Here is a 25,725-nt window from a genome sequence, read left to right as displayed (position 1 = left end):
TTCCTCTATAGAAAATCTTATGTGGATTTCTTCTTCTTCTATGACGCTGGCCTTCTTCTACTAATATGTATTTCTTCTGTGGGAAAAGGACAGGCTTCTTCTTTCCTCTCGTCGACTACGTTCCATCACATATTCGCGAACTCTTTCCCTGTTCGCTTCCCTCTTTTCTTAGGCATCGAGGACTGAACCAAAGCTCCAATGGATTCAGGGGCGACAAATATGGATATAGCGCCACCTCCTATGCCAAACCAAAAGGGGACAGCCCAAGATCGCTAAGAGATACCTGTGGCCCAGTGCGTCTAAAGGAACTAGCGCAAACCGTAGTGCTTTGGGGCGTCTAAACTTGACTATAGCGCCACCAAGGACCAAACAACCAAAAACTGACGATATATTCCTCGCCAGAGGTAATCAAAAACAAATTCGATCTAAAGACCGAAATAAGACACAGTTTTGAACTAACATCTCAACTTCTTAACTTGGCTGTACATTTAACATGCGAGTATATCCTTAACTATCGTAATTTCTATTTACATTTATGTTTCTTATACTTCATATACATTTTTAAAATCAATATTCACTTATTTCTCATTTGTTTTAATCGATATCATACTATTCCGTATCCTCCTATTTCGTCAATGAACATTCTTTCCATCTTTTCTTCGCGCTGCCATCTGTTGTCGCGTTCTCTAACTAATTCCTTCCGTATTAACGATTGTGCGCGGCTGACTAGGCACGTGACAAGCAATTGAACCCGTCACATTATACGAGGTCCAGCCAATTACCGTAACTAAAATCAATGCATGTCTCCGAGGGCTAAAATCCCTTGCACCTGCCGACATAATTATCATTGATATTAATAATAGTTTTGTTATGCTATTTTACTATTTGCATGCTTTGTATTAATAACACTTGTAAACCTTAAAATAGGCACATCTGATTAAAAATTGTTCATTAAACTTAGTTAAACAACACACTAAGATTTAACAAGAGAACATTAGCCTAAATCTGTTTCCTTCTGGCTTTCATGGCAGCCAACTGATGAACGAGAGACTCAAGTCAATTTCTTGCAGGACACCAGCATCCGCTGCGAAGGATACCAAACTAGACTATTCGACGCTGTGTCTCTGGGGGCAGTCTTCATTCATTGCAGAACACTGAACGACCGCTCTCCACTAGCATTTGATGGTAAAACACTTAGAGAAATTCTCAGAGCAATGCCTTCTACCTTGTTTCATGAAATAAACAAGTAAAAGGACATGTTGCTTTATTTGGCTATTATCACAATATTAAGCAATTTAAATAGTCGATGGTCTTCGTCACTTCTGCCCCTCCTTCAGCGTCTCATTTCTGTGCGCCCCCTTGGACTTGAGGCCCCTATGCTACAGTCTAGAGCCCGGTATCCACTTGTTGCAAACCAGCGTATCGTATCCCCGTTCCGTATCAATTCATTCGAAAAAAACTTGCAAAGCTCCGTTGCAAAATGTGAGAAAAGATACGCAACGGACCCGATCGCTCATTTGGCGGTTTTCCCCGTCACATCAAAGGAAGGATACGATACGCGGAGGGGGGGCAGTGTGGTCGGGCATGGGCGTGTTCCGTTGCCTCGTTCCTTCATCCTTCAGTGTGTAGTGAGCTCTGTGAATGACAGCACGTCCCATTGTCAATTTATTTTCTTTATTATGGAGTGGGATAAGGAAAATACTATTGCATTGTGCGTCCATTTCGATCTTCAGCCGAGAGATCGGGAGAAGCGTGGCGGGCGGCGCTGACGGAGATGCCAATATTTGCGGCCTGTAATGCCCGCTTATTTGTATGGACATATGCAGACATTTATATAAATATTGCAAAACGAACACTAACCTGTGTTATAAGAGTTATTCAAACTGATATCCACCAAGTGCCAAGTGTGTAGACTTTCGGGGAGAATACGTTGAATAGCCTGAAACTTTCGTGCCTGTAGCTAAAGTCCTTCTGGGTCGGGCCGAGAACTTATCAGCCCCCTCGTAACGTGAACCTTGCGGCTGGCATTCCAATCCTCTCACTGACACAACACACATACACACTGCAATAACACAAACAAGTAACGGCGCCCGACCCTATGGCCGAGTGGTTAGCACATCGCGCTGCAACGCCAAGGGTCCCGGGTTCGAATCCCGGTCGGGCTTGGTTGTTTGTGAATGTCCATTCATCAATTTCATCATTTCATCACTCATCCCCATCTTCGCAAATTAGCCAAGAGGCACAAAACGCGAAGTAAAATAAACTAAATCAAATCAAATCAAAAAAAGTAACGGCAAGTAACCAATAATAACACTTGCGCACAGTACGAAATTAACACGCTCTTGGTTTACATCTGCTCGCCACTATATTCACAGCTCTGTCGCGAAGGAACAAAAAACTCGAGCACGGATTGCAAGGAAGCTCACGAACACCATTGACTTTTAACGGTTTCGTCTACAGCGTAATCTTGATACAGTGTTGCACATTCGAAACCTCCAAACGATCCCCATCGACACAAAACTCTTTCAAGGATATAAACTTAAGCAGGACGTTACTGGTCAAAACTATGATTAAAATGTTTTATCTGTGGCTCTTTACATTGTTTTTAAAGCGTATTTTTTGTGTATATAAGAGCAGAACTTGGATGAATTACAGATGATAAATTATAACACAGTTTAGTGCTCGTTTTGCAATATTTATATAAATGGCTGCATATGTCCATAAAAATAAGCGGGCATTACAGGCCGCAAATGTCGGCATCTCCGCCAGCGCCGCCCGCCACGCTTCTCCCGATCCCTCGGCTGAAGATCGAAATGGACGCACTAATATATATATATATAAGAAATATGGAATCCTGTGGGACCCTAAACATCCGGAGTACTACAACAAAATTCGTAAACAAGATGCGTGGGAGGAAGTTGGAAAACAAACGCAAAGTTCCGTGGATGTGTGCAAGAAAAATGGAATACCTGTTGGCTGTTATGCGGAGGGAAAAAATGAAGAAGTCAAAAAGCTCTGGAACTGGAACATGAAACCAACGTGGCGATTTGCGTTTTTTTTCTTTTTCGATAAAACGTAATTATTGAAAATATATGCAGCTGCTGCCACTTGCTGCGGTGCACTCATCGTCATTTGAGACCAGACTGTGAAGCGTATCGCACTTCCGTATCAATCATGCTACACGGTGGATGATACGGAACGCAGTGATGAAACGCGACAAATCGGGGACCGTATCGTATCAATGATCGATACGGAACGGCGATACGATACGCTGGTTTGCAACAAGTGGATACCGGGCTTAGGATAGCCTAGTGGCAAATACACCCCCCCCCCCCCCCCGCCTGGCACTCGGTACGAAAAAATACAGAACACACAGCACAGCCCAATAAAAGTTTATACTGGCTATAGGTCCAGGTACCCGAGCATTGTTGGCCTGCAACAATATGCAGTTATCGGGGGTGAGGATGACTTTTGGATGCCCTCTGCGAAAAAGTCACCTTTACTAATCGCGACGATGAGAATTCAGGTTGAAATGGATGATGATACATCTCATGCCTGGTCAGTGCTCGATTATTGAACTTCTGGCTTCGTGGTTAGCATAACGTATCATACCCTGCGGTATGGGGATCGAGATCTGGGTGGCGTAGCTTAATACTACTCGCTTGGCTGTTGAGGTCACAATTGGCCCAATACGAGAGGTGCACAAATAATGGAATGGAAACACTAACATGGATTTTACACTCTTCAAGACCGACTTGGCATGATAAGGTAAAAGGTCTTTGCTGTACATGAAAGAATCTGCTCCGTATTCAACTCAAACTCCAGTCCCTTTAAGAGCAACAACCTCCTCCTGATCATTCCAACAACAAAAGACCCCTCATTTACTTTCTATTTCCTTTTTATTCAGTTCACTGGCATTTCCTGACTCCAAGTCAGAGGCGGAAACACGATTTTTTGTCTGGGGGGCAAGTACCAGGATAAACGTACCTATAATAATAATTTAATAATAATAATGTTAATAAAAATAATGTTAATAATATTATTATTATTACTATTATTATTGATTTGCTTTACTTTACTTCGTTTCTTGTGCCACTTTTGCCTAATTTGCGAAGATGGGGATGAGTGATGGCATGATGAAAATGATGAATGGATACTCGCAAACATCCATGCCCAAGCCGGGATTCGAATCCAGGACCAACATTATTATTACTATTAGTAATGTTTGATAAATGCATTCCAAATATAATTATTATTTACATTAACATAACTTTCATGCACGATATATGTTTGACATATATGCAACGTGGAGTGACGTGGACACTAAATTGTGTACGTATTCAAAGTTTCTTTAATAAATATTATATACAGCATATATTATTTAAATCCATTACACAACCAATTCATCCATCTAACAATAAACCAACAGCAAAAATGACAAATTGTCTCTGAAATGTGCACATTCCCTTTCATTCCAAAGAATTCTTCATGCATTTAAAACAAAATCAATGAAGACAAGGCTTATTTCTCTGTCTGGTGATTTACAATGCATTACAGCGAACAAACACAAATTGCGAGCGAAGCGAGCAAGAAAATTTTTGGATCCATTTTTTTTGCAGGCTGAAATCAACATTAATTTAATAGGGCGCAAATAATTTCACGGAACGCCAATGCATTCTCTCTTTTACAACTTTTGTGCCTCCCCGATGGTGTAGTGGTACAATCGTCGCCTTGTGATCAAGGGGTCCTGGGTTCGACACCCGGTGGCGGCACATAGTGGTTCGGAACCCACTTTCAGCTATAGGCCCAGTCTCAATTAGCCTTTCTGTGCATAAAGTGGACTAAAAAAACACAAATGTCAATAAATTTTACAACTTTTTTCATTTAGATCGTTTGTCGCTCAGGGCCGTCTCCCGTCGCCCCCTAGCTACGGTCCTGAACTCGATAAGACTAGGCATTGCGAGCGATGCGAGCAAGGAAATTTTACGAAAAGGATTTTTATTTGCATAAAATTTGAAGCTCTGCCCCCTGCAGGTACACTTTGCCGTCAATGTTTGCCCCCCTTGTCCCCCTAGAACTCATTTCCGACCAAGGTTGGGGTCAATGCCCCCCTCCGTTGTTGTTGCGTCACTGCTCCAAGTCATTCACTCCTCACATTCCAATCTTAATCAAATCTTTAGCAATTTCCACGTACTCGGTTTCTCAAAAACTAATATCTCTTGCTACCAGAATGTAATGTTGATGCTTCCTGACTTACAAAGATTCCTATCTTTCTATTAATGAGTGATATACGTATAATTCGTTATTTCTAAGTTACTCTACGATAACACAACTCCTCCACGCAGGTCGGCCACTGCTATTCCAGTATTAATCAATACTGGAATCCTCCCCCGCAAACTGGAAGTTTTATGGAATACCACAATGCCTACAACAAACTTCGCCGGCAATTACCAAGAACCAGGGACAAGCAATACAAAAAATCAAATTAAAGGCATTGAAAAGCGCAGGGCTTTCATTAATGAGAGCGGGCGGCCACGGCAACCGGCAACTTATAATTAGATGCGGATAGAATTTCCATCGTCCAATTAGAACCTTGCATCTAAGGCATAATTGCATCATAGAGGAACGCAACAAATTACAAGGCTATGAGATTTCAGTATCTCCACCCCTCCACAACGAAATTGCCTGTACCCTGCCCCATCTATCTCGGACGGCTCCACCGATGAACGCGTAAGAGGAAACGGGATTGCGTGGAAGGGGGAAGCGACCGCAGTTACCAGCCTGCTTCGCTCTGCCAACTCGATTTCCTCCCCTTCTCTGACGTTAGGCGCGTCCTTGCTCCAGAGATTCCGGGAATAGAGAACATAGGGAAATGTGACCGTAACTTGACGGTCAAATCGTCTGGTAGCTACGACGGTGGTGTTGTCGCCGTAAAAAAATACACTATCTGCAGAATCAACAAACGAACATGCTAAGCAGAGGAAACGTAATGTCTCGGTGTTCTTCGCCTTAATCACCTCTCTCTCTTCCCAATCTCCAGTTGCGGGGAAGTGTCTCTCCACCCTCCTAACACCTCTCTATCTGTCCATATCTTTTCCCTGACTCTTTCTCTCTCTCTTTGCACGTGCGAAAGAATCCCTCTTTTTTTTCCTCCCCGTCTCTTCTTGTCTTTCTTTCCACATCTTTCATTTTATCCTTTCTCCCTGCTTCTCTCTTCCCTCCCAGCTTCTCTTTCTCTCCCTCACTCCTCTTTCTCACCTGTCTCTCTTTCCTCCCCTCTTCTCCTTCTCTCTCCACGCCAAGGGTACCGAGTTCGAATCCCGCTCGGGCTTGGTTGTTTGTGAATGTCCATGCATCAATTTCATCATTTCATCACTCATCCCCATCTTTGCAAATTAGCCAAAAGGCACAAAACGCGAAGTAAAATAAACTAAATCAATCAATTGTTTTTTGTTCCTTTTTTGTGTTTTGTGTATAATTCTGTATGCTTGGGTTTCTTCCATGGTTCAGTGTAGTTTAAAAGAGCCAATAAGGTTTGAACTTTCAGCCCTCCCCCATGCGACGAGGGAGGAAGTATAAATATGGCCTCTGACAGAGACTGTTTATGAACCGGATAGCAGAAGGGAGAGTGATCTTCGGTCTCCAGTGGCCTTCCATGAGAAAAAGCATCCCGACCGAGGCGGTTCTGCCGATGCTTAGCTTCCACTTGGCAGTTCTGCCGTGGGGCTCAAGTTAGAGGAATGAAAATAATGTAAATTAGAGAATTATTGGAAGAATCCGAGCCTTGTTTTGTTGAATTGTAAATAAATGTATAAAGCCCATTTCTGCGAGTTTTCAGCAATCACCCTGCAACATTAATTCAGTAAGTTCTTGCCTGTGATTGATTCTTTGGTTCCGAGCGCTCTGGTGAGGAGCGGAATGGGAACCCAGGACTAACGAGCCTATTTAGTTGTTTATTTGGGTTTTTCCTGCCAGAAACGGCCCGGTAAGGGTGGAGTGTGGCGGAACACAATCAATCAATCTTTCTCTCCCTACCTCTCCTCTATTTTCTCACTGCTTCTCTCGCTTCTTAACTCTCCTTTCTCCCCTATCTCTCCTCTCTATTCTCCTTACCTCTCCCTCTGTCTTTCTCTCCCCTCTCTTTTTCTTTTATCTCCCTGCTCCTCTTCCTTATGTCTCCTCTCCTCCCCCACTTCTCTTTCTCTCCCTCCCTCTTCGTATGTAGGAAAGTATCCATTTTCTCTCACAACATATCTCCTCTCCTTCTCCCTACTTCTTTCTCGCTCCCTCGCTTCCTCCCTCTTCGCACGTCGGAAAGTGTAACTCTTTCTCTCCATTTTCACAACCACGTTCAATCATTAGTGGGATTGGGATTGAAGGCTTCTCTATGGAGAACCCTTCTTTGCTGCCTTGGGCTTGGCAGCCTTCTTTGGCTTTGGCGCCTTTAGTTTCTTGGGTGTCTTTGCCTTCTTCACTTTCGATGGAGTGACATTTGGTCGTTTGGCAGAGGCAGCTTTCTTTGCCGGTTTCTTCTCCTTGGGAGCCGAGCGTTTAGTCTTCGAAACAGTCCCGCTTTCCGGTATCTCCAGCGACGAAGCGCTGAGCTTGAAAGATCCGGAGGCACTCTTTCCTTTGGTTTGCACCAAAGAACCTGATGCCACGGCGCTTCTCAGGTACTTCTTGATGGCCTGCAGGGAAGAGCCTCCGGGCTCCTTCAAGTTCTTGATAGCGTTGTTCACCATCTCGGATGTCCTGGGATGGGAAGGAGCCGTTCTTGGCTTTTTCGATTTCGAGGACTTCTTTGGTGCCCCGGGCGAGGCCCGAACTCACGACTGAAGAATTGAAATAACAAGCACAAACATTCAAAGAACAACTTCTGTTCCACCTCCAGCACAAGTACACACAGACTGAAGAAGAACTGAACGAAAATAGCTATGAACAATTTTGCCTACCATTATCTTTACGACTGATTGCGCCATAAAATAACTAATACAAAGTAATGCAAAACACATCGCGAGAGATACGACTGTGCGCATCGGCCCTCCAGGTCGAAAGAGCATTTCGGCTTCATCCGAACGACATAATCTTCCAGTTACCAACGCATAAATCCCGGGAATTACTCCCAGAGCAATCCCGTTGAGAAACACCAGGAAAAGGCATCGCGCTTATTAACATTTTACGAATCCTGTTTCCCTGGTTATTAAATTACAAGAGTCCGTATTATAACTTCAGATTTAGGAGGTGTCTACGTGTGTCCCAAAGATCCAAATTAGAGACGATGTAAAACTTTATGCAGAGGTTAAAACTCAAATTCTGGACAAAACAACCGCATCGTACCATTCACATCATCGGCCAACGGTATCCTAGAAGAACGATTTATAAAATGCCAAGACTTCATGTACCATAAAACGCCGGATGCATATGGTTGAAGCCCTCATTGGAACGCCAGAAAGGTATCTTTGACACAGCTCGAGAGGGAGCCGACCGGACCGGACGCGTATCTGGCAGTAGTCACTTTTACTTGCAGTGTTGAGACATCCATTCATTCACTGAGACGTTATACTCCAAAGGTCTCCACATTGGAAAAACAAAAATTGCAAAACACAATAACATAACCGTAACCTTACATTATGAAATCTTTGAAGAAATCTCTTTGGCAACGTCTCATTTACTCCACGTGGACTTGACAAGTACTGTCGGTTGCTAAACGAACGCTATTGGTGGGAAAGGTTTGAGGGGAGGATCTACTGGACTCCACATGGGCTGGTGATCAGAGGGAAACTAAATGTTATTCGACTTATCTTATATCTAGTTATTAGGGAATTATATTTAATATAGTTTTACATTTTTTTATATTAATTTATATTATAATATTAATGTTTAGTTATAACTAGGGGGATGTGCTTCTGGTTAATATATTGGCTATAACTTTATAATAAAGTATTATATTTGTTGGATTTTATCCTAAGGATTTAATTTTGGAAATGTTAAGCATGTCTTCTTTTAATTTTAATCTTTCGGAACGTTCTTTGAAGTAAAGTGGCGTTCGAATCAGGACTCGAACTTTACAGTTAAAGCACGTGCGAAAAGTCAAGCAGAGCCGCTGTTGGTCATCAAATCGGAACAGACGCCATACACGGTGAAATGTAAGTGTACATACTCTGTCTCCCTGAAGCAAGCGAACGAAAGCAAGTCTGCGCAAATAGTGACTCCAGAAGGCTCGACCATAATGTTATTTATGAACTACGATGCAGCGATGAAACTGCAGCTTTGCGTTACCTTGCCTTTACAGAGCAGATCGAAGGCGTCAAATTTCACGGGCTGCCGTTTCAGTTCGATCCTCTTTGATATTCCCTGCGAGGCACTTCCCCAATCTTTCTTCCCGGGCGGCAAATAGGAAATTACACTCCTGATGCTCGTCTCCCATCTCGACCTTCCACGATCGATAGTCTCGACGGTGCGATCTCGCTCGGCTGGGATGCTGCATGGACCATCTCTCCATCCAGTTAAGAACGGTGCCTGCGGTCGCAATATGGGAAACGCGGCACCTCGTCACATTTCCACTTAATTCGGCGACGGTTATGGGCCCATGGAGAGAGAGAGGGTCAAACAATTGAGAAAACTCTGTCCGTTACAAAGTTATAGTGAATTTAAATGTGGGGAGGACTTTTGGAAAACCCTGTAGATTGTCTCGCGAATGGAAAACATACGGAATTAATAGAATAGGAAGTGATAGAAAAGGCTATAAGAAGCAATCAGCGACGTGCCCAAGGGAAAGGGGGTTGGTGGAGGTCCTAATCCCCCCTTTCGACCACATTCCCCAAAAAAGAACGTCAAAGGCAGTAAAATATGTCACAATGAGGACTCACTACTAAAAAAAAGTATACGTAACCCCGTGTTTCGAAGATTCTGGGCACGCCACTGGAAGCATTGTATACAGACTTACGATCACATATGAATACAATGCACGAATATTAGTACATCGGGTCAACGCGGCATGATTTCCACAGAAGCCTTTCCTTTGAAAATTACTACGTATAACGATCCTATTTGTGAAGTGTATCGGAGGCTTGCCCGACAAGAAAATAAAATGCTATTATGTGCGTATTTGAAAAAATCAAACATTTTCCAAACATCGATTTGTCATGGCAAGGCGATGTAAATTATAAGCTACAAGAACAGAAACAAACTTGGTCTATGAAAACTATATAAAAGTACGACCTACTAAGGGTAAAAACACTGTGCTATTTGCTTACAATATCTAAGCCAAGCGTCAAGTCAACTTTGCAGCAGGTTTTCGCATATGTAGATCCAAACGTGCGCGCAGAACATAGTTTCACTGAGACGGGTTCTATTCCGACACAACTGCATACTTGCAAGAAAACAGTTACTTAATTTGTAAAATACAGACAAAATAATACATCCATTAGCAGGTATGTACTTGATCGGTTGCAATCACTGTGCAGACGAACTTGGATCCGCAGATTCGCCAACTGGGGTTTGTATTGCGCTGAAGAATCGCTGAAGATCAAGAGCGAGTCGAGCAAGACTGAATACGTTGCAGAGCGCGTGGAATCCGTGATACCAGTGTTGCACATCCCACTATTTAGCTTTCGGTACTGGTTGGATTTTATTTACAAATACTTTTCCGCCGTTTTGATCGTCCGCGGTATCCGAAAAATGTCGCGCGACACTTTCACAGTCAAAATATCCCGAAGTTGTTCAAAATTCAAAATTTTCATTCAGTTTGTACCAAACGTATTTTGAGACATTGTCAACTTTCATGCACAGATAAGCTAATCGGGTCTGGACCTACAGTTTAAAGTGGGATCCGAACCACTGTACTCCCCAAAATTTGTGTTTTGTAATTACATAACAGGTATTACTAATATTCTGATTTAGTTTTTTTTAATATTTTAAAGAAAAAACATTGGGTGCAATGTTCACCTTTTTATATAATTAATATTTTGAACAATTTTTTTACAATTTTCAAGCATCGGTATCGGCGGGAATCGATAAAAGTATCGGTATTGGCTAAGTACATGTGTATGTATAAACATACAACATCCTATTTTTATATATTTTTACGTTAGCACCACCACTATATAACATTCTATACACTCGAAGTATTTTTTTTGTAATTCATCCCATTTTTCTCAGAAAAATATTTGGACCTAAAAGGGGATGAGGAGACAGGCGTATCGTACAGTCAACGGCAAAGATAATGGTATAGGCAAATTGTCCACCGCTATTTTAATTACTTCTTTATTCTACATCCTGTGTTATTTTAAGAAATGAAACTATGTTGGTTCGAAGCAGGCATTGTTCTCTGCTTATTGAAGTCATTATATCAATTCACTGTCCTAGGGTTCGGAAGTTGAGACGAAGTTCGAAGACGAGGCCCAACATAATGTATGTTCATTTTGGGTCATTGTAGGCCAGAAAAAGGTGGGTTTTATTGGTCCTTTTTTTGCCTTTTTCGGCGTTTTTTGGCTTATTGGTCCTTTTTTAGCCTTTTTTAAGGTCTTAACGGCTTTTTTTGCAACATCACCTTCTTTCGACTACGTTTTTACTGCCCATTCTTAATTCGAATCATTATCACTTCATCACCTCTTAAACATCCTTTCTGTAGTAAAGAAAGAAAGAAATATATTTGAACCATCCCTGAAACGAGAGAAAAACATTCTTGGACGACTGAAGCAGGTACGGTACAAGGTCCTTTAACCATAACTTGTCTGGAAGGTGTAAGTGGCAACTTTCTCTTGTTTTCAAGCTTTCAGCACGGTGTATACGACCAGACAGCACGCGCCTGCAAAGATAAGTCAGATAAGGATGTGCCGCGCATATTCATTAAATATGTAATTGAAACTGAAGTTAATTAATTAATTTGGATCACATTTATATGTCCTTTTTTCCGTTTTTAGGTCCTTTTTTTGACATTTTAGGTCTTTTTTTGGCAATTTATAGGTCTTCAACTTACGAGCCCTTGTCATCACATTGTGTAATTCAGACCGAATTAAAATGGTGGTGGAAAATTCGCCTACTGTTTCTTTCGCCGTTGGGTGTACCTTCAGTTACCTGGAAACTGTAAAGACTGGTTCGCCTCCTCGGGTACTGGGATAGATTTTCTGGGGTGTGTAAGCTCGATCCTATTTACCCATTAATACTACATAATGGTGAGCATCTATAGCCTCAGCTGCGAGAGCTGAAAACACGACTTTAAAAGAACTTTAAAGGACTCGCACACTCAAATGCTATTTACATCGTTATGATTGGACCCGGCACATATTTGGATATGAAAGTAAGGATTTTTACCCGTCTCGGCGATAGTCGTGGATCTCCTCAGAACACTGGAGAGCATCGCCAATACCTCCTTCCATCGAATCTCCTCCAACTCTTTATTCTCCCCTCTTCCCACATAACAATCCCCAGTTATGCAGGTGCTTCCTACCCCTCCATTTGCTGCTTCTCCTCCTCAGTAAAACCAACTCGGCAATCTGACATAAGCATTCCATTAATATTTCCTGACTGCACTGCTTGCTAACCGTCTCCGAGTAATGACATCTTCTTTATGACTAAATTTCGCCTTCCTGATTTTCAATGATTATACTTCCTTTCTTTTTATACATAATTATCATCTCTTTACGCAGGTGTGTGGAAAAGGTTGCATAAAAACTGGTTTCTTCCCGTCATAAGCGACACTGCTTGGATTTTCCCCTACGATTTCTAATTTCTTTACCAGAATTACCGACATTTGCGTATGTGCAGCAGCAATAGCGTCTCTGAAGAAAGTATTTTCCGAGGCTCAGATCAATGGTTGTAATTATCACTTTAACCAATGTTAATGTGTGATGGAAGATGCGCCAAACCACGACATATTGAGAAAATTTTTGGATTATTTCGTTGAACAGTGGATGAACAACTTTGTTTTCGACATTTCCATGTGGAACTGCTCCCAACAGCGGCACAGAACTAACAATGTAGTCGAGGGATGGGAACCATACAGTTAATGTATTGACGGAAAAGTCAAGTCCTAACGTATACCAATTAGTGAAGACTTTAAGATTAGAAGCTGTGTACAACGACTACTTATGTGAGAGGAGGGCCTTGACTCTTAAAGGGAAACGTAGACGACGTCAGTACATTATATTAGATTAGAGAATACAAAGAGCGTTTACCGACTATGAAATGCATAGACATCTTAAGCGCTTCTTGAGGAGAATGGCGTACGTTCAGAAATTAGAATGAAAATAGTAAGATGTTGGTTCAACTACAAGAGAAGCGACGATTTCTACATTGACAAGGGATTGCAGTCTGCTCCTATACTGACAAGGGATCTAAAAAATCCGTCATTGACAAAGGATAAATACATCCAGCTTTTAAACACCCAGCTTCCATGATGCCAGTGTGAAGGAAAACTAATAAAGGTTTTCAAAAACACACCAGCTTCAATGATGCTGCCAGTCCTAAGCCTGGATAAAGTGTGACGGGAAGCTATTTACACTTTGTGTCGCAGATGACGGTGTCGCAACTGTCATGGAATATATTTTCCATACAGTGTCGCATATGACGGCAGAAATGCTAGTGTCGCAAACGACGGTGTCGCAAAAGTCGTGGATTCATGTAGAAGTACACAATTGCATTATTCCTATCCGGATATTATTACAATGATTAAATCAAGACGATTAGGTGGGCAGGACATGTAGCACGAATGGGCGAGGAAAGAAGAGTTTGCAGGATTCTTGTTGGGAAACCTGATGGTAAGATACCTGTAGGAAGGCCGAGACGAAGATGGAGTGATAACGTTGAGATTTACCTACAGGATATCGGTAAAATGGAAAAGACTGGATTGATCTTGCCCAGGAGAGGGACACAAGGAAGGCTTGTGTTGCTGTAACCATAAACCTTCGGGTTTAACAATACTAGAGAGTCTGTTTATCTCATTTTGCTTAGAAATAAATGTTTGTAGAATTTTTCTATTAGATGGAGCATCTAACCAGTATTTACATTGACACTGTTCAAAGGAAGTAGTGCACGGCTTATATGTAGCCCTACTTATATGGGTTAAACATAAACTTAAAGGTTAAACGAAATCCATACTGTCGGAGCCTAATCTCTCCGATAGAGCTCCCAAAGACAATGAGAATCCATTGCCATCCGACGCATCCTTTCATCGCAGGGCAAGGGCACCATGAAAGGGCACTTAATTCGCCCTTTATCCTCATCCCGGAGGCAGTATTAGCCTCGGTCGTGCGCGCTCTCTTGAATAAAAGCCGCACACACCGAAAGGGCTCGGGAAATCACTATTGATTTTCCGCGAAACCTCGGGACCATTGAAGACGAGTGATTGACGTCACCTGGGATGGCCTCCCACAATGCCCTTCCTTGGAAGTTCCACGAGGGAATATTTATGCGTTTCCGAAGCACATGGACATCCGCGGAGACAACCTCCAACAGAGCTTACTTGATAGATTCCCAACGGATCGATGTGATGAGCCGAGCATGCCGTTGCTAAGGGGGCCTGTTAAATCCGATAGCAACGGATCTCCTGACGTCACGAGTGTCTCGTGCCGTTCTCGGTCTCGTCACGGGAACCTCGATTTTACGTTCTTCTGGCGACCAAGGTGAAAAACTGAAAATGCAGCACAAGTGTGAATTTCGAGAAACTTTTACACAGTTTTGTATCATTGGAACCATGAAACATGCATGTATTATGATGGACAATGTAAAAAGCGAGAAACGTAAAATCGGGGTTCCACTGTATATAGCTCGTAATGTCACAGAAGTTTATTATTTTAATAGCAAGATATGCATGTTGGATCATCACTGATTAGAATCTTAACACATGCCAATACAAAATTATACTTACAATATACACTAAGTATAATCCAAACAGAAATACACCCAAAGCAATTAGCAGGAACCAACAGAAAATCGCAGTTTGGGACATACTTGCCTTTTCCCGATATAAATGTTCACAGCCTATAGGGGTCATTAAGGGTATCAACGTTTCTCATTAAAGTTTTGTTTGACGCCTCGTTTCGACGCTACGAACAATCGAAAAAATTAATTTGATCTCGAATGTGTGTAACCACGCCGCACAAGTTGACAGTTATCACTCAAGGACTGTTTATATTTTTATTTAACAGCGCTTGTCTGCCAAGGTGACGACGTTATCTTTTCATCTCGTTTTAAATTTGTTTTCTTTAACCTCTAGTATACCACATATCTGTTCCTGTAACCCCCGGGGTACAACATATCTATATATAGATATGTTGTCATGTTTGTAGTTTTTACTTCATAATGTCGCTATTTTTCGCTGGATTGCGATTTTCTTCTTTATATTATTATTAACACATATACTGCACCATAAAGACTCTTGCACGTCTTGTTTTTTCCGTAAAAAGTGGGGAAAATGGCGGCTTCCTTTGAAACTGAGTCAGTGGCGCATAGACATGTCGTTTGGGGGGTATAAGTCGTGTTGTATTGTTCATATCATTATAGTGCAATTGTTTTCTTGTTCCAGACAGGCCAGCGATCATTTCCATGTGTATTTTGACAATGTCCTGTACTTTGTTGTCCAGGGGCATGTTTTTTTCTGAGATTTTGGAATTTTCCAGTTCCTACCCTCCCCCCACATCCATATATACACTCAATGTGCATAAATTGTATATAGTCCGAATCTATGGTTCATTCCGCGTATAACGATGTATCATTCATCTAGGGCAATTAGCCTCCGATCTACAGTCATCTAAATGAAACTCTGCATTTTGCTGAAAAATGGCCCGGTACCGGAGGGCTTACATGGCAAAATGGGCAAAAGGTTAAGCCCACTTTATGCACGGCAAGGCTAATCGGGACTGGACCTACAGTTGATTCGAAACACTATGTGCCTCCACCGGGTATCGAACCCGGGACCCCTTGTATACAAGGCGACGACGCTACCACTGCGCTATCGGGGAGGTCGTTTTTCCCTTCTGTCCCACGCATTTCTAAGGATTGGATTTTCACGTACGCTGGTGTAGACGTTGTACACAGCTTTTGTGTAGTTTTGTTTCAGAGCATCAAGCTCTCGCTGTGTGAAACAAACAAAATAAACACTGCAATGGGCAATTTACTTGGTAATACATATTCATCTCACTCCACAGCCACGCAACCGACAAACACAAAACAGCAGCAACGTGTAATTGCTTAATGTAATGCAACACAAAGCTTGTATAACAAATAATCCCTCCCTCCGCAAAATAACAATTGGGATTTAAGCACACAGAGAGAACACGGGATAATTGGGCTGGCTTTACCAACACGAACGTTTTCCGCCTAGGCAATAAAAACAGTTTTGATGTCCGTGGACATTCTCTTCTTTTAATTTCGATCGCGAAATTTTGTTTGATCTCTCTCCGTTGGACCCCCCCCCTACCCTTGGAAATTGGCATCATTCCATTTGAAGTTTAACCCTTCACGTACAAGAGTTATACAAATTACAAAAAGCCAGAAAGGTTGTTAGTATTATTATTGTTAATAAGAGAAATACAGCTTAGTTAGTATTCCAACAGAATAACCAAATTAATAACTGCGTTAGACGAAACAAATTAAGTCAGGATGTTTTCCAAAATAACAAATCCAAAATTATTAACATTTTCTTTTTTCGTTTTTCTTAACCTTCGACCCCACATAGGTAGAGTTGGAAATTAGCGATTAAGAAAAAAATATCTATTTAATTTAAAAAAACTACAAAAGGCTAGTTAATATGAAAAATGAAGCTGTATTTAACAAGAGAATCAGTATCTATTAAACTACATTTGGCAGACTGGCGAGGACCTGGGATCTGCACTCGCAGCCAGTATAATCTTATGTGGGGATCACGTGTGATTGTCCCTTCATCCATCTTATCTTACGCCATTCATCCTCATCTTCGCGATTAGCCAAAGGGACAGAAGTGTGACGTAAAATAAACTAAATCAATCAGTCATTGCGAAGCAAAGATTCTTGACCACGAGTATAATTTCTGGACTTTTATTGACCTACTTCTTGATTTCTTCACTGGTAGGCACCATGTGAGTGTAAAATGCAGGAAGCAGATTTGGCTTTCATATTCTGCCATTTAATTCAAATAATTATTTGTTCTACAGGTTTCAAAACTCAAAAAACAAAATTAGAAATTTATTCGAGAGGTCACACAACATAAACTTGAGTAAATTTCCTACTAACTTTCACAGCATTTTCTTGAACGAGGCGTGCAAAAGTTAATAACAAGTAGAATAACCGTGCATTTGAGTACAGTTACTGCTTGAAATGTCAAAATATAATGGAAAACAATTGTGCTGGATATCTGCTCATCTGGCGAATCAAGTAACAAGGTTCAAAGGTTATATAATAATAATAAAAAATCTGGAGTAAAATTAGTTTATTTTTATTAGTTTATAATAGTTATTGATATTAATAATAAGCTGTGGCGCAAGAGCCCTCGAGAACCTGGGTCTACCTATACCGACTGCCGGCCTCACAATCACATGATCATCTAATCAGTTACGGGGTGACGTGTGGTCACCACGACGAAACCCAAGTCGTCGTCGTAGATTTCCATGACAGGATTTACTCATTCGTAGCTCCCCAATTTCCACACGATGGTGGGTGGACACCGGTCCCATACACAGGGTGAAATCTCGGGAGAAAAGTTGTTACTCTTCCCCCAGGACAGTCGAACCAGAGCGCTTCCCGTAGCCCGAGCCCAAAGCCTTAGACCGCACTGCCACGTTGCGGGACATGATAGTTATTGTTGCATAATAATAATCATAAATGTCATTATCATTATTATCTCTATTATTCAAGTTTTACCAATACCTTGTACCGCCCCTACAATTTCTTTGGGTACGAGTTTCATAGATCGGAGACACATTAACATCGGATATTTTGTGTTTCGCATGGTTCGTACTTGCCAATTGTGTATTGCGGAACATAGTTAAAGGTACCAATATGCCTTTTACACGAAAAAAAACAACACAATTTTTCACATAGAGGGTAATTTCTTTGACTCCTTTTTTCGCTTCCATAACACATAATATGTCGGGCAAATCTTGACTACCGTAGTGGGCATGCAGTGTTTCCAACATCCTTCACCGAAAAATACCTACTATCGTGTTCGTCACTTGTGCAAATTGTACATTATGCACGGGAAGCTGACGGATAGCCCCACGAACCATACACGGATAGCCCCACGAACCATACACGGATAGCCCCACGAACCATTCACGGATAGCCCCACGAACCATTATGCACAGTAGCTGACCGATAGCCTTACGAACCATTCACGGATAGCCCCATGAACTATTTCCGATAAGGTTAGGTTAGGTTTGGTTACGTTAGGCAAGCATAATAAAAAAAAAAGGTTGAAACACTGACAGAGGCTTACGTCATCAAACGTACGCAGCATCTGGTTGTCGTAGGGCAAGCAAATGAAAGCAATGCAATTGCGCGTCGGTGAGATATTTCTCTTGAAAAATACATGATTTCCCGGTCAAATAGATTCCACGATGAAACAAAATACCTCGACGAACGTTGGAAACCTTAGAGAAACTCATTTCCGTAAGTAGTTTCTTGTGTAAAAATGAAGAAATGTGTCTCCGATGTATAACTTTTTTTTTTGGTGACTCCCATGGTAAAGTTCCCCGCGCATATAGCACCGTTCAATGAAGGCTTAGGGGATGTGGGTGTAGGGCCCCACACATCTGCCATTTTGGAGATGATGTGATCAGTACCACGCTCCTGCCGCCATTATCCCCCCTCCTCGGGAACCCATTGATTTGTGGCTGGGTGAGCCCCAGAGCCACTGCGCGCGTGGACAAGGCGCGGAAAAATCCCGACACCACTCACCCCGGGAATGGAACCCTGGTTTCCCGCGTGGAACACAACAAAACATCCTCCTCCAGAATTTGTTTCTAAACCGAACTGGAGTTGCTTTTAGAACATGCTCGAGTACAGAGTAAATATTGCCGTCTCTTGTTACTCTCCAAAGACGAGAGAGAGCAAGCGTTACAACCAACAGCGGATACAGATTCGCTCGCATGTTGTCCGTGCTTCAATCTCCTGGGGGTCTGTTGCGTTAATTATCCTCAAAATTTTCCCATAGTGTTCCATGGAATCGCTCGTTGCCGTGGAAACTGAAATAAACGCGCAAAGAACAATTAACCAGAGGCTCATTTACGTAAACAGTGGGATAATGAATAGGATAGAACAGGTGAAGAAGAGCTACGGCCGATACATGTTTGGTTCAAAGGAAAAGTTTCCTAAAAATTGACTGATTTACTTTAATTTACGTCGGTTTTCTGCCGCTTTTGGCTAACCGCGACAATGGAGATGAATGAAGGAACGAACATACAGGGACGACACAACACGAGCTCCGCTGGCTGGAAGTCCAGACGGCAGGGCCTCGTTAGCTTGCAAGAATGCAGTTTTGTGGAAGTGAGTTTCAGTCCAATTTTTTGCACAGGTAGGCCAATCGGTACCGGGCCTCTAGCTTCAAGTGGGATCCGAACTAGGAATGGCAAAATCCGGATAAAGTTCTACTCTGATTATCCGAACGTGTGCATTATCCGGACAGTTTTATCCTTTATCTGTTTTACAGGCTATCCACATATTCTTGTATTCGTCATTTTCGTATTTCACTCGACGGATTTTCCACAAATCCTTAATCAAATCTGTTCTATCCGAATATTCGAATTCTTCTGATATCCGTTGGGTATGAAACGGATATCGTACATTTCGAAATCAGGATATCCAGTTATCCGGATATTGTGGCCATCCCTAACCCGAACCAACATGTGCCTCCATCGGGTATCTAACCCGAACCCCTCCGATTACAAGGCATTAGTTACCCCAGTGGCAGTAACGTTGAGAATTCAGTATTTTACTTGTACCAACGAATCCATTAGATTGATTTCGATATTATGGACGCATCAGCACATAAGACGATCTTTGCCCTTCGCACAATAAGGGCATAAGCCCTTTAACTAAAACAAAACTGAGACAGAACCCTAACAAGAAAATAAAACATGTCCGATAGCAACTTCCTCATCCAATTTTTAAAACTGGTACAGGAAGACATTTCCGTATCTTGTTTAAAAGCAGAGTATGCAAAGGGGCACTCAGCACACATGAACACTCCACAAAGGATTCTCCTGACCATGGATCCAGGTGCGAGAGAGTAAAGGCAGAAAAACTTAATGGAGTGGGAAGCTATTCTGAAGAAGGGAATCGAAGGAAGTGTCGATGAGAATACAATAGCACCAAGAAGTGGAAGGCCTCCGATAGCATAAGAACGTGGAACACGCTCCTGTGATTGGTTGTTCCGAGCACCTGACGTTCTTTCTGCTTCCAATAGGTTAAGAGCTAACTAACTCTCTAGCCTTCTTAAACCCGAAGGCTCATGGCTGCAGCAACACAGGCCTTCCATCTGTCCCAATCCTGAGCAAGTACTTCTTTCCATCCCTACCAATTTCCTTTAGGTCCATCTCAACATTATCCCTCCATCTTCGTCTTCCTTCTGGTCTCTTACCATCAGGTTTCCCAACAAGAATCCTGTAATCTCTTCTTTCCTCTCCCATTCGTGTCACATTGCCTGCCCACCTAAGTCTTCTGATTTAATCATCCTAATAATATCTGGACATGAATATCTGTTCCACAATTATTGTCCGGTACACCTTTGTTTGTTGTCTCATAATAATTGCCTGATATTCAAACTGTGACATTGGTGTATACAGAAGAACATGAAACAAGGGAATGAGTCATATAACTTTACTACTCAAGGATCAGTACAAATTGTGCTTTCCATCTGCCTCTTAGTCTGTCATTCCTGTACTACCATTTTGGCATACCGGACTATAATTATGGGACAGAGGGAGTATGTAGTTGTAAATTATGTAACCTTCTCCACTCACCTGTCTCCTCATCCCTTTTAATCCCAAATATTTTCCTAAGGATCTTATTTTCAAATACTCTCAATTTATGTTCCTCTTTCAATGTAAAGGACCAAGTTTCGCATCCATATTATAATACTACAGGCAAAATTACTGTTTTGTATATTTTAACTTTTAGTTTCTTCGATATTAAACGAGACAACAATAGTTTATGAACAGAAAAGTAACTTAATTAATTTCCTGAATTAAGCCTACTTTTTATTTCCTCTTTAATATAATTTTCATTTGTTAGTATTACTCCTAAGTACTTGAATTTGGAAACTGGTTCAAACAAGTTGTTATCAATAATTCTATTTTGATTATTACCTAACACTTGGTTTCGGCCTGTAAGCATATTTAGTTTTATCTTTGCTAACTTCCAAACCTATCTCTTTAGCTGCTTTGAAAAATATTTTACCATTATTCTTAATTGTATTTACATTATCTCCCGGTAAGTCTACATCATCTGCATATGCTAACAGCCGAGTCACACCGTATTATTTTAGTCCTTCGTTAGTTTCTTTTACCTTCCTAACAGCATATTCTAAGGCAAAATTAAAGAGCAATGGAGATAATGCATCTCCTTGTTTTAATGAATTGTAAATTTGTCAGACATATTAATATCCACGCGAATTTTACTTTCTGTTTCACTGGTGCATACCTTTATCATATTAACAAGCTTCTTAGGTATTCCAAACTTGACTAATATATTATATAATTTATCTCTTTTGGCCTGCATCATACGCTTTTTTTAAAATCAATGAATAGGTGATGGACATTTTGATTATATTCCCACTTTTTCTCAAGTGTCTGTCTGATGTGAAAAATTTGATCTGTTACGTTTAAATCCACATTCCACCGTGCGTCCATTTCGATCTGCAGCCGAGAGATCGGGAGAAGCGTGGCGGGCGGCGCTGACGGAGATGCTGACATTTGCGGCCTGTAATGCCCGCTTATTTTTATAGACATATGCAGACATTTATATAAATATTGCAAAACGAGCACTAACCTGGGTTATAACACGCAAAAGTTCTTCTGTAATTCATCCAAGTTCTGCTCTTATATACACAAATAAATACGCTATAGAAACGATGTTAAGAGCCACAGATAATAAAGCATTTTAATCATAGTTTTGACCAGTAACGTCCTGTTTAAGTTTATATCCTTGAAAGAGTTTTGTGGCCATGGGAATCGTTTGGAGGTTTCGAATGTGCAACACTGTATCAGGATTACACTGCAGACGAAACCGATAAAAGTGAATGGTTTTCGTGAGCTTCCTTGCAATCCGAAATATCCGAGCTCGAGTTTTTTGTTCCTTCGCGACTAGATGAAGACAGAGTTGTAAATATAGTGGCGAGCAATGTAAACCAAGAGCGTGTTAATTTCGTACTGTGCGCAAGAGTGTTATTCTTGGTTACTTGCAGTTACTTGTTTGTGTTATTGTAGTGTGTATGTGTGACGTGTCAGTGAGACGATTGGAATGCCAGCCGCAAGATTCACGTTAGAACAAAGATTTTTTATGTATGACACGTACGTGAAAACAAACTCGTGTCGAGACGTGTGTAGGTAATTTGTACAGAAATTCCCATGCGTTTCAACTCCACACAGAGATACGGTTAGACATCTTGTCCTTAAATTACGAGAAACTGTATCGTTAAATTTTAAAACACCTAAGCAAAAACGACGGATTCTAACCGAAGCAAAACTCGATGATATTGGTGCAGCGTTAGAACGTTCTCCAAACAAACCTCTACGCCGTGTTTCACAAGAGGTGGGCGTGTCAAAATCATCGGCACATACAGTCACTAAGCTACTAAAATTAAAACCATACTCTTATAACACAGGTTAGTTCTCGTTTTGCAATATTTATATAAATGTCTGCATATGTCCATAAAAATAAGCGGGCATTTTAGGCCGCAAATGTCGGCATCTCCGTCAGCGCCGCCCGCCACGCTTCTCCCGATCTCTCGGGTGCAGATCGAAATGGACGCACGGTATAATTTCATTAGCATATGGGGTTAGTCTTGCTAAAATAATGTTAGATAATATTAATAGGTTAAGAGCGCGGGATGATTTCAAGAACGCGCTCGTTTGTTTCGTTGTTTCGAGTGCCTGGCTTCCAATAGCTTAAGAGCACGGGAACATTTCAAGAACGCGCTCGTCGATTGGCTGTTCCGACCGCCTGCTGCGACGCATATGAGAGGCAACCCCGGAAGCGACCAATCATGTCGCCTCGATCTCCCCCAATGAAGCAGCAGCCCAGGTGAAAGAGCAGGGCTCAAGACGGAAACTTTATCGGCTCCTGCATAACCTGCTTAACAGCACCGTAACAAGTGCAGTGCTGAAACCGACAGAACGAAAGCTGCACTTACCTTTGATGGCAATCCAAGCATCGTTGACTTTGTTGTGTTTGGCGAGTTCGTCCGTGGAGACATCTTTGATCTTACCGCCGACGCCAGTGAGGTCCTTCCCCGACTGTCCCAGCCGAATCCAGTCCATCAATGAATGTCCAGGCTGAAGGGCCACCTTGTTCCTTGGGTTTCCTGCAATGAGAACAAGAGCATTCATCAGTACAGTAGGTTTAAGTGTGAAATAAGTTGCACCATGCAACCCTGAGAACAGCAGAGCCTACTGTCCGACCGCGGAAGACGAGAGGACCAAGATTAATTTGATTGATTGATTTTACTTCGCGTTTCTGCCACTTTTGGCTCACTGCGCCGACGTGGATGCGATGAAAGGAACGAAGGGACACACACAAATGGACGACAAAATGCAATTTCTACAGAAGATTTTCCTGACTGCAAGTTGAGGCGCCAGAACCTTGTTAGTCTGCAAGAACGCAGTCCAGGGTGTACTACGTGGAACAGAGTTGTCGTCAGAAAGGGTCGCCCGTTAGAGCGCTTGCACATGTGCCGATCATTTGTCGGGAGTCGTTACAGGCGACGACACCGGCACGAATTTAGCACACGCACCGATAAAATAGCGGTTCTTGTCGATCCTTGGAGGGATGCGGGGGCCAACATAGTGATGGACAAAGCCTGAAACCACGGATGCCTCCCAGCACTTCACAATACAACTTCCTCCTTGACCGCTAAAATTTATTACTGGGGGTCTGTGTCCTATTTCCATTACCTGAGGCGTCCGTCCGACAGCCGATTAGTCGAGGGGAACCGACCTAGGGGTGGTCGTTCCGGACCACGAGTGTAGCTGTCGGTGCGCATAATCGCACATGAATTAAACGCAAAGCGAAACTATAGAGCGACCACAAACAAAAGAACCTTTCGCCAAAATGCTTCGCGCACCTTCCCCTCTATCGGTTCAACTTGGGCCATCAGGGACCCCTCAAGTATCTGAGCGACGCTCGCTGAGCAAGATTTTTGCTCGTTGAGCAGACAGATCATTTACTTGACGCTGTTTGCTCATTGATCAAAATATCAGTGCCTTTGAAGAACCTGTCATTAGTGTGGCTGCGTTGAGTTGACAATATTTCGGAGTTTGAAAAGCTGTTAATTATAGAAATAGAATAATTGATGTGAATAAAACTGTCGAAATTTTCATTTTCACACCCTTGCACAACTTTCCAAAACTACGGTGTATATTTATATTTAATATTTAGAATAAACAACACTTTCATTTGAATACAATTTAAAAATCTGGAACATTACATCACCTTCTGTTACTTCAACTTCCTCTCTAATTACGATAATCGCAAGCCGTTCATCATAAATATTTCCTCATTGGTCGCCACTCCACTCGCGGCTCGCTACCCTCATACAGTTTTCTTCTTATTCCCTTTGCCTCACGACTGATTGATTTAGTTTATTTTACTTCGCGTTTTGTGCCTCTTGGCTAATTTGCGAAGATGGGGATGAGTGATGAATAGAGCCCGGAAGTTTGGCAAAATGCCTCTTTTTATCTACTGCATGTATTGATAAAAATTTTCCGGATATACGTTTTTTATGTTGTTTCGAATGTTTTAGAAGCCTTTTCATTTTGCCTATTTGGGACCCCACTGCCTATTCTTAATTATAATGCCTTTTTTGCCTTTTTCAATGAAATTTGACCATTTTTTTAAAAAAAATATGTTGGCATTTATTTTTCTTCCGTTTATTATGTGAATAATTTTCGCTTTATTTAAGTAATATTGAACTCACGCATGTTTCAACATTGCTGAAGGAGAAAAGTGTGAGAAAAAAGTATTTCATGCTCAGTAAGGATATTGCCTTTCGGTTAACATTTCCTTGTGCATGATTGACTGCTGAAGTGGAGAGGTTGATTTCGAACACAAAGAAGATATTTCTGAAATCTCCCTCTCGAACCCGAAAATTTCAGGAAGTTGCGCCTGAGCTTAGTTTACCTCCGCAACCATTGTTGACAAGATGGGGAACCTGGATATCAGCAGCTATATATTATGCTAACAACCTTGAAAAAATCAGTGAGGTGATCGATGCTCTTCCAGAAAATGAAGCGGCTTCAATTCATGAAGTGAAAAACTCCTGTGCTATTCAGAACTGACGAATGAACTGTCGTTTATTTTTGCACATTATTGTGCATTGCCAGAGACAATTACAAAGCTAGAAAAAAGAGGTGAGACTCTTGTAGCATCCATGAAAATCTTCGAGGAATCTATGCAGCAGATGATGGAAGTGCCAGGAGAAAAGGGGTCAGCTGTTGCGGAAAAGTGCAAACGGGTAGTGAGTGCAAATAAGGACTTGAAACAATTGAAAACAATTTGTGATATTCTAAAAGGTGAAAATGCTGTTACCAAAAT

General features: G+C 41.8%; 1 protein-coding gene across 2 annotated transcripts in view; it reads right to left on the bottom strand.

Moving 5' to 3' along the window:
* The window catches only part of LOC145997486 (cytochrome b5 reductase 4-like), a 162,879-nt gene that overhangs the window by 47,067 nt on the left and 90,087 nt on the right, over positions 1–25,725 (bottom strand). For both annotated transcript variants that reach the window (XM_083134588.1, XM_083134589.1), the window contains one exon: positions 23,327–23,497. In XM_083134588.1, coding sequence (XP_082990714.1) covers positions 23,327–23,497 — 171 coding nt within the window. The remainder of the gene's footprint in view (positions 1–23,326; positions 23,498–25,725) is intronic.

Source organism: Lepisma saccharinum, chromosome 13 (genome assembly GCF_977018435.1).
Source record: "Lepisma saccharinum chromosome 13, izLepSacc3.1, whole genome shotgun sequence".
NCBI classification, from domain to species: Eukaryota; Metazoa; Arthropoda; class Insecta; order Zygentoma; family Lepismatidae; genus Lepisma; species Lepisma saccharinum.
Note: the sequence above shows the minus strand (reverse complement) of the source record. Positions and strands in the feature narration are given on the sequence as shown.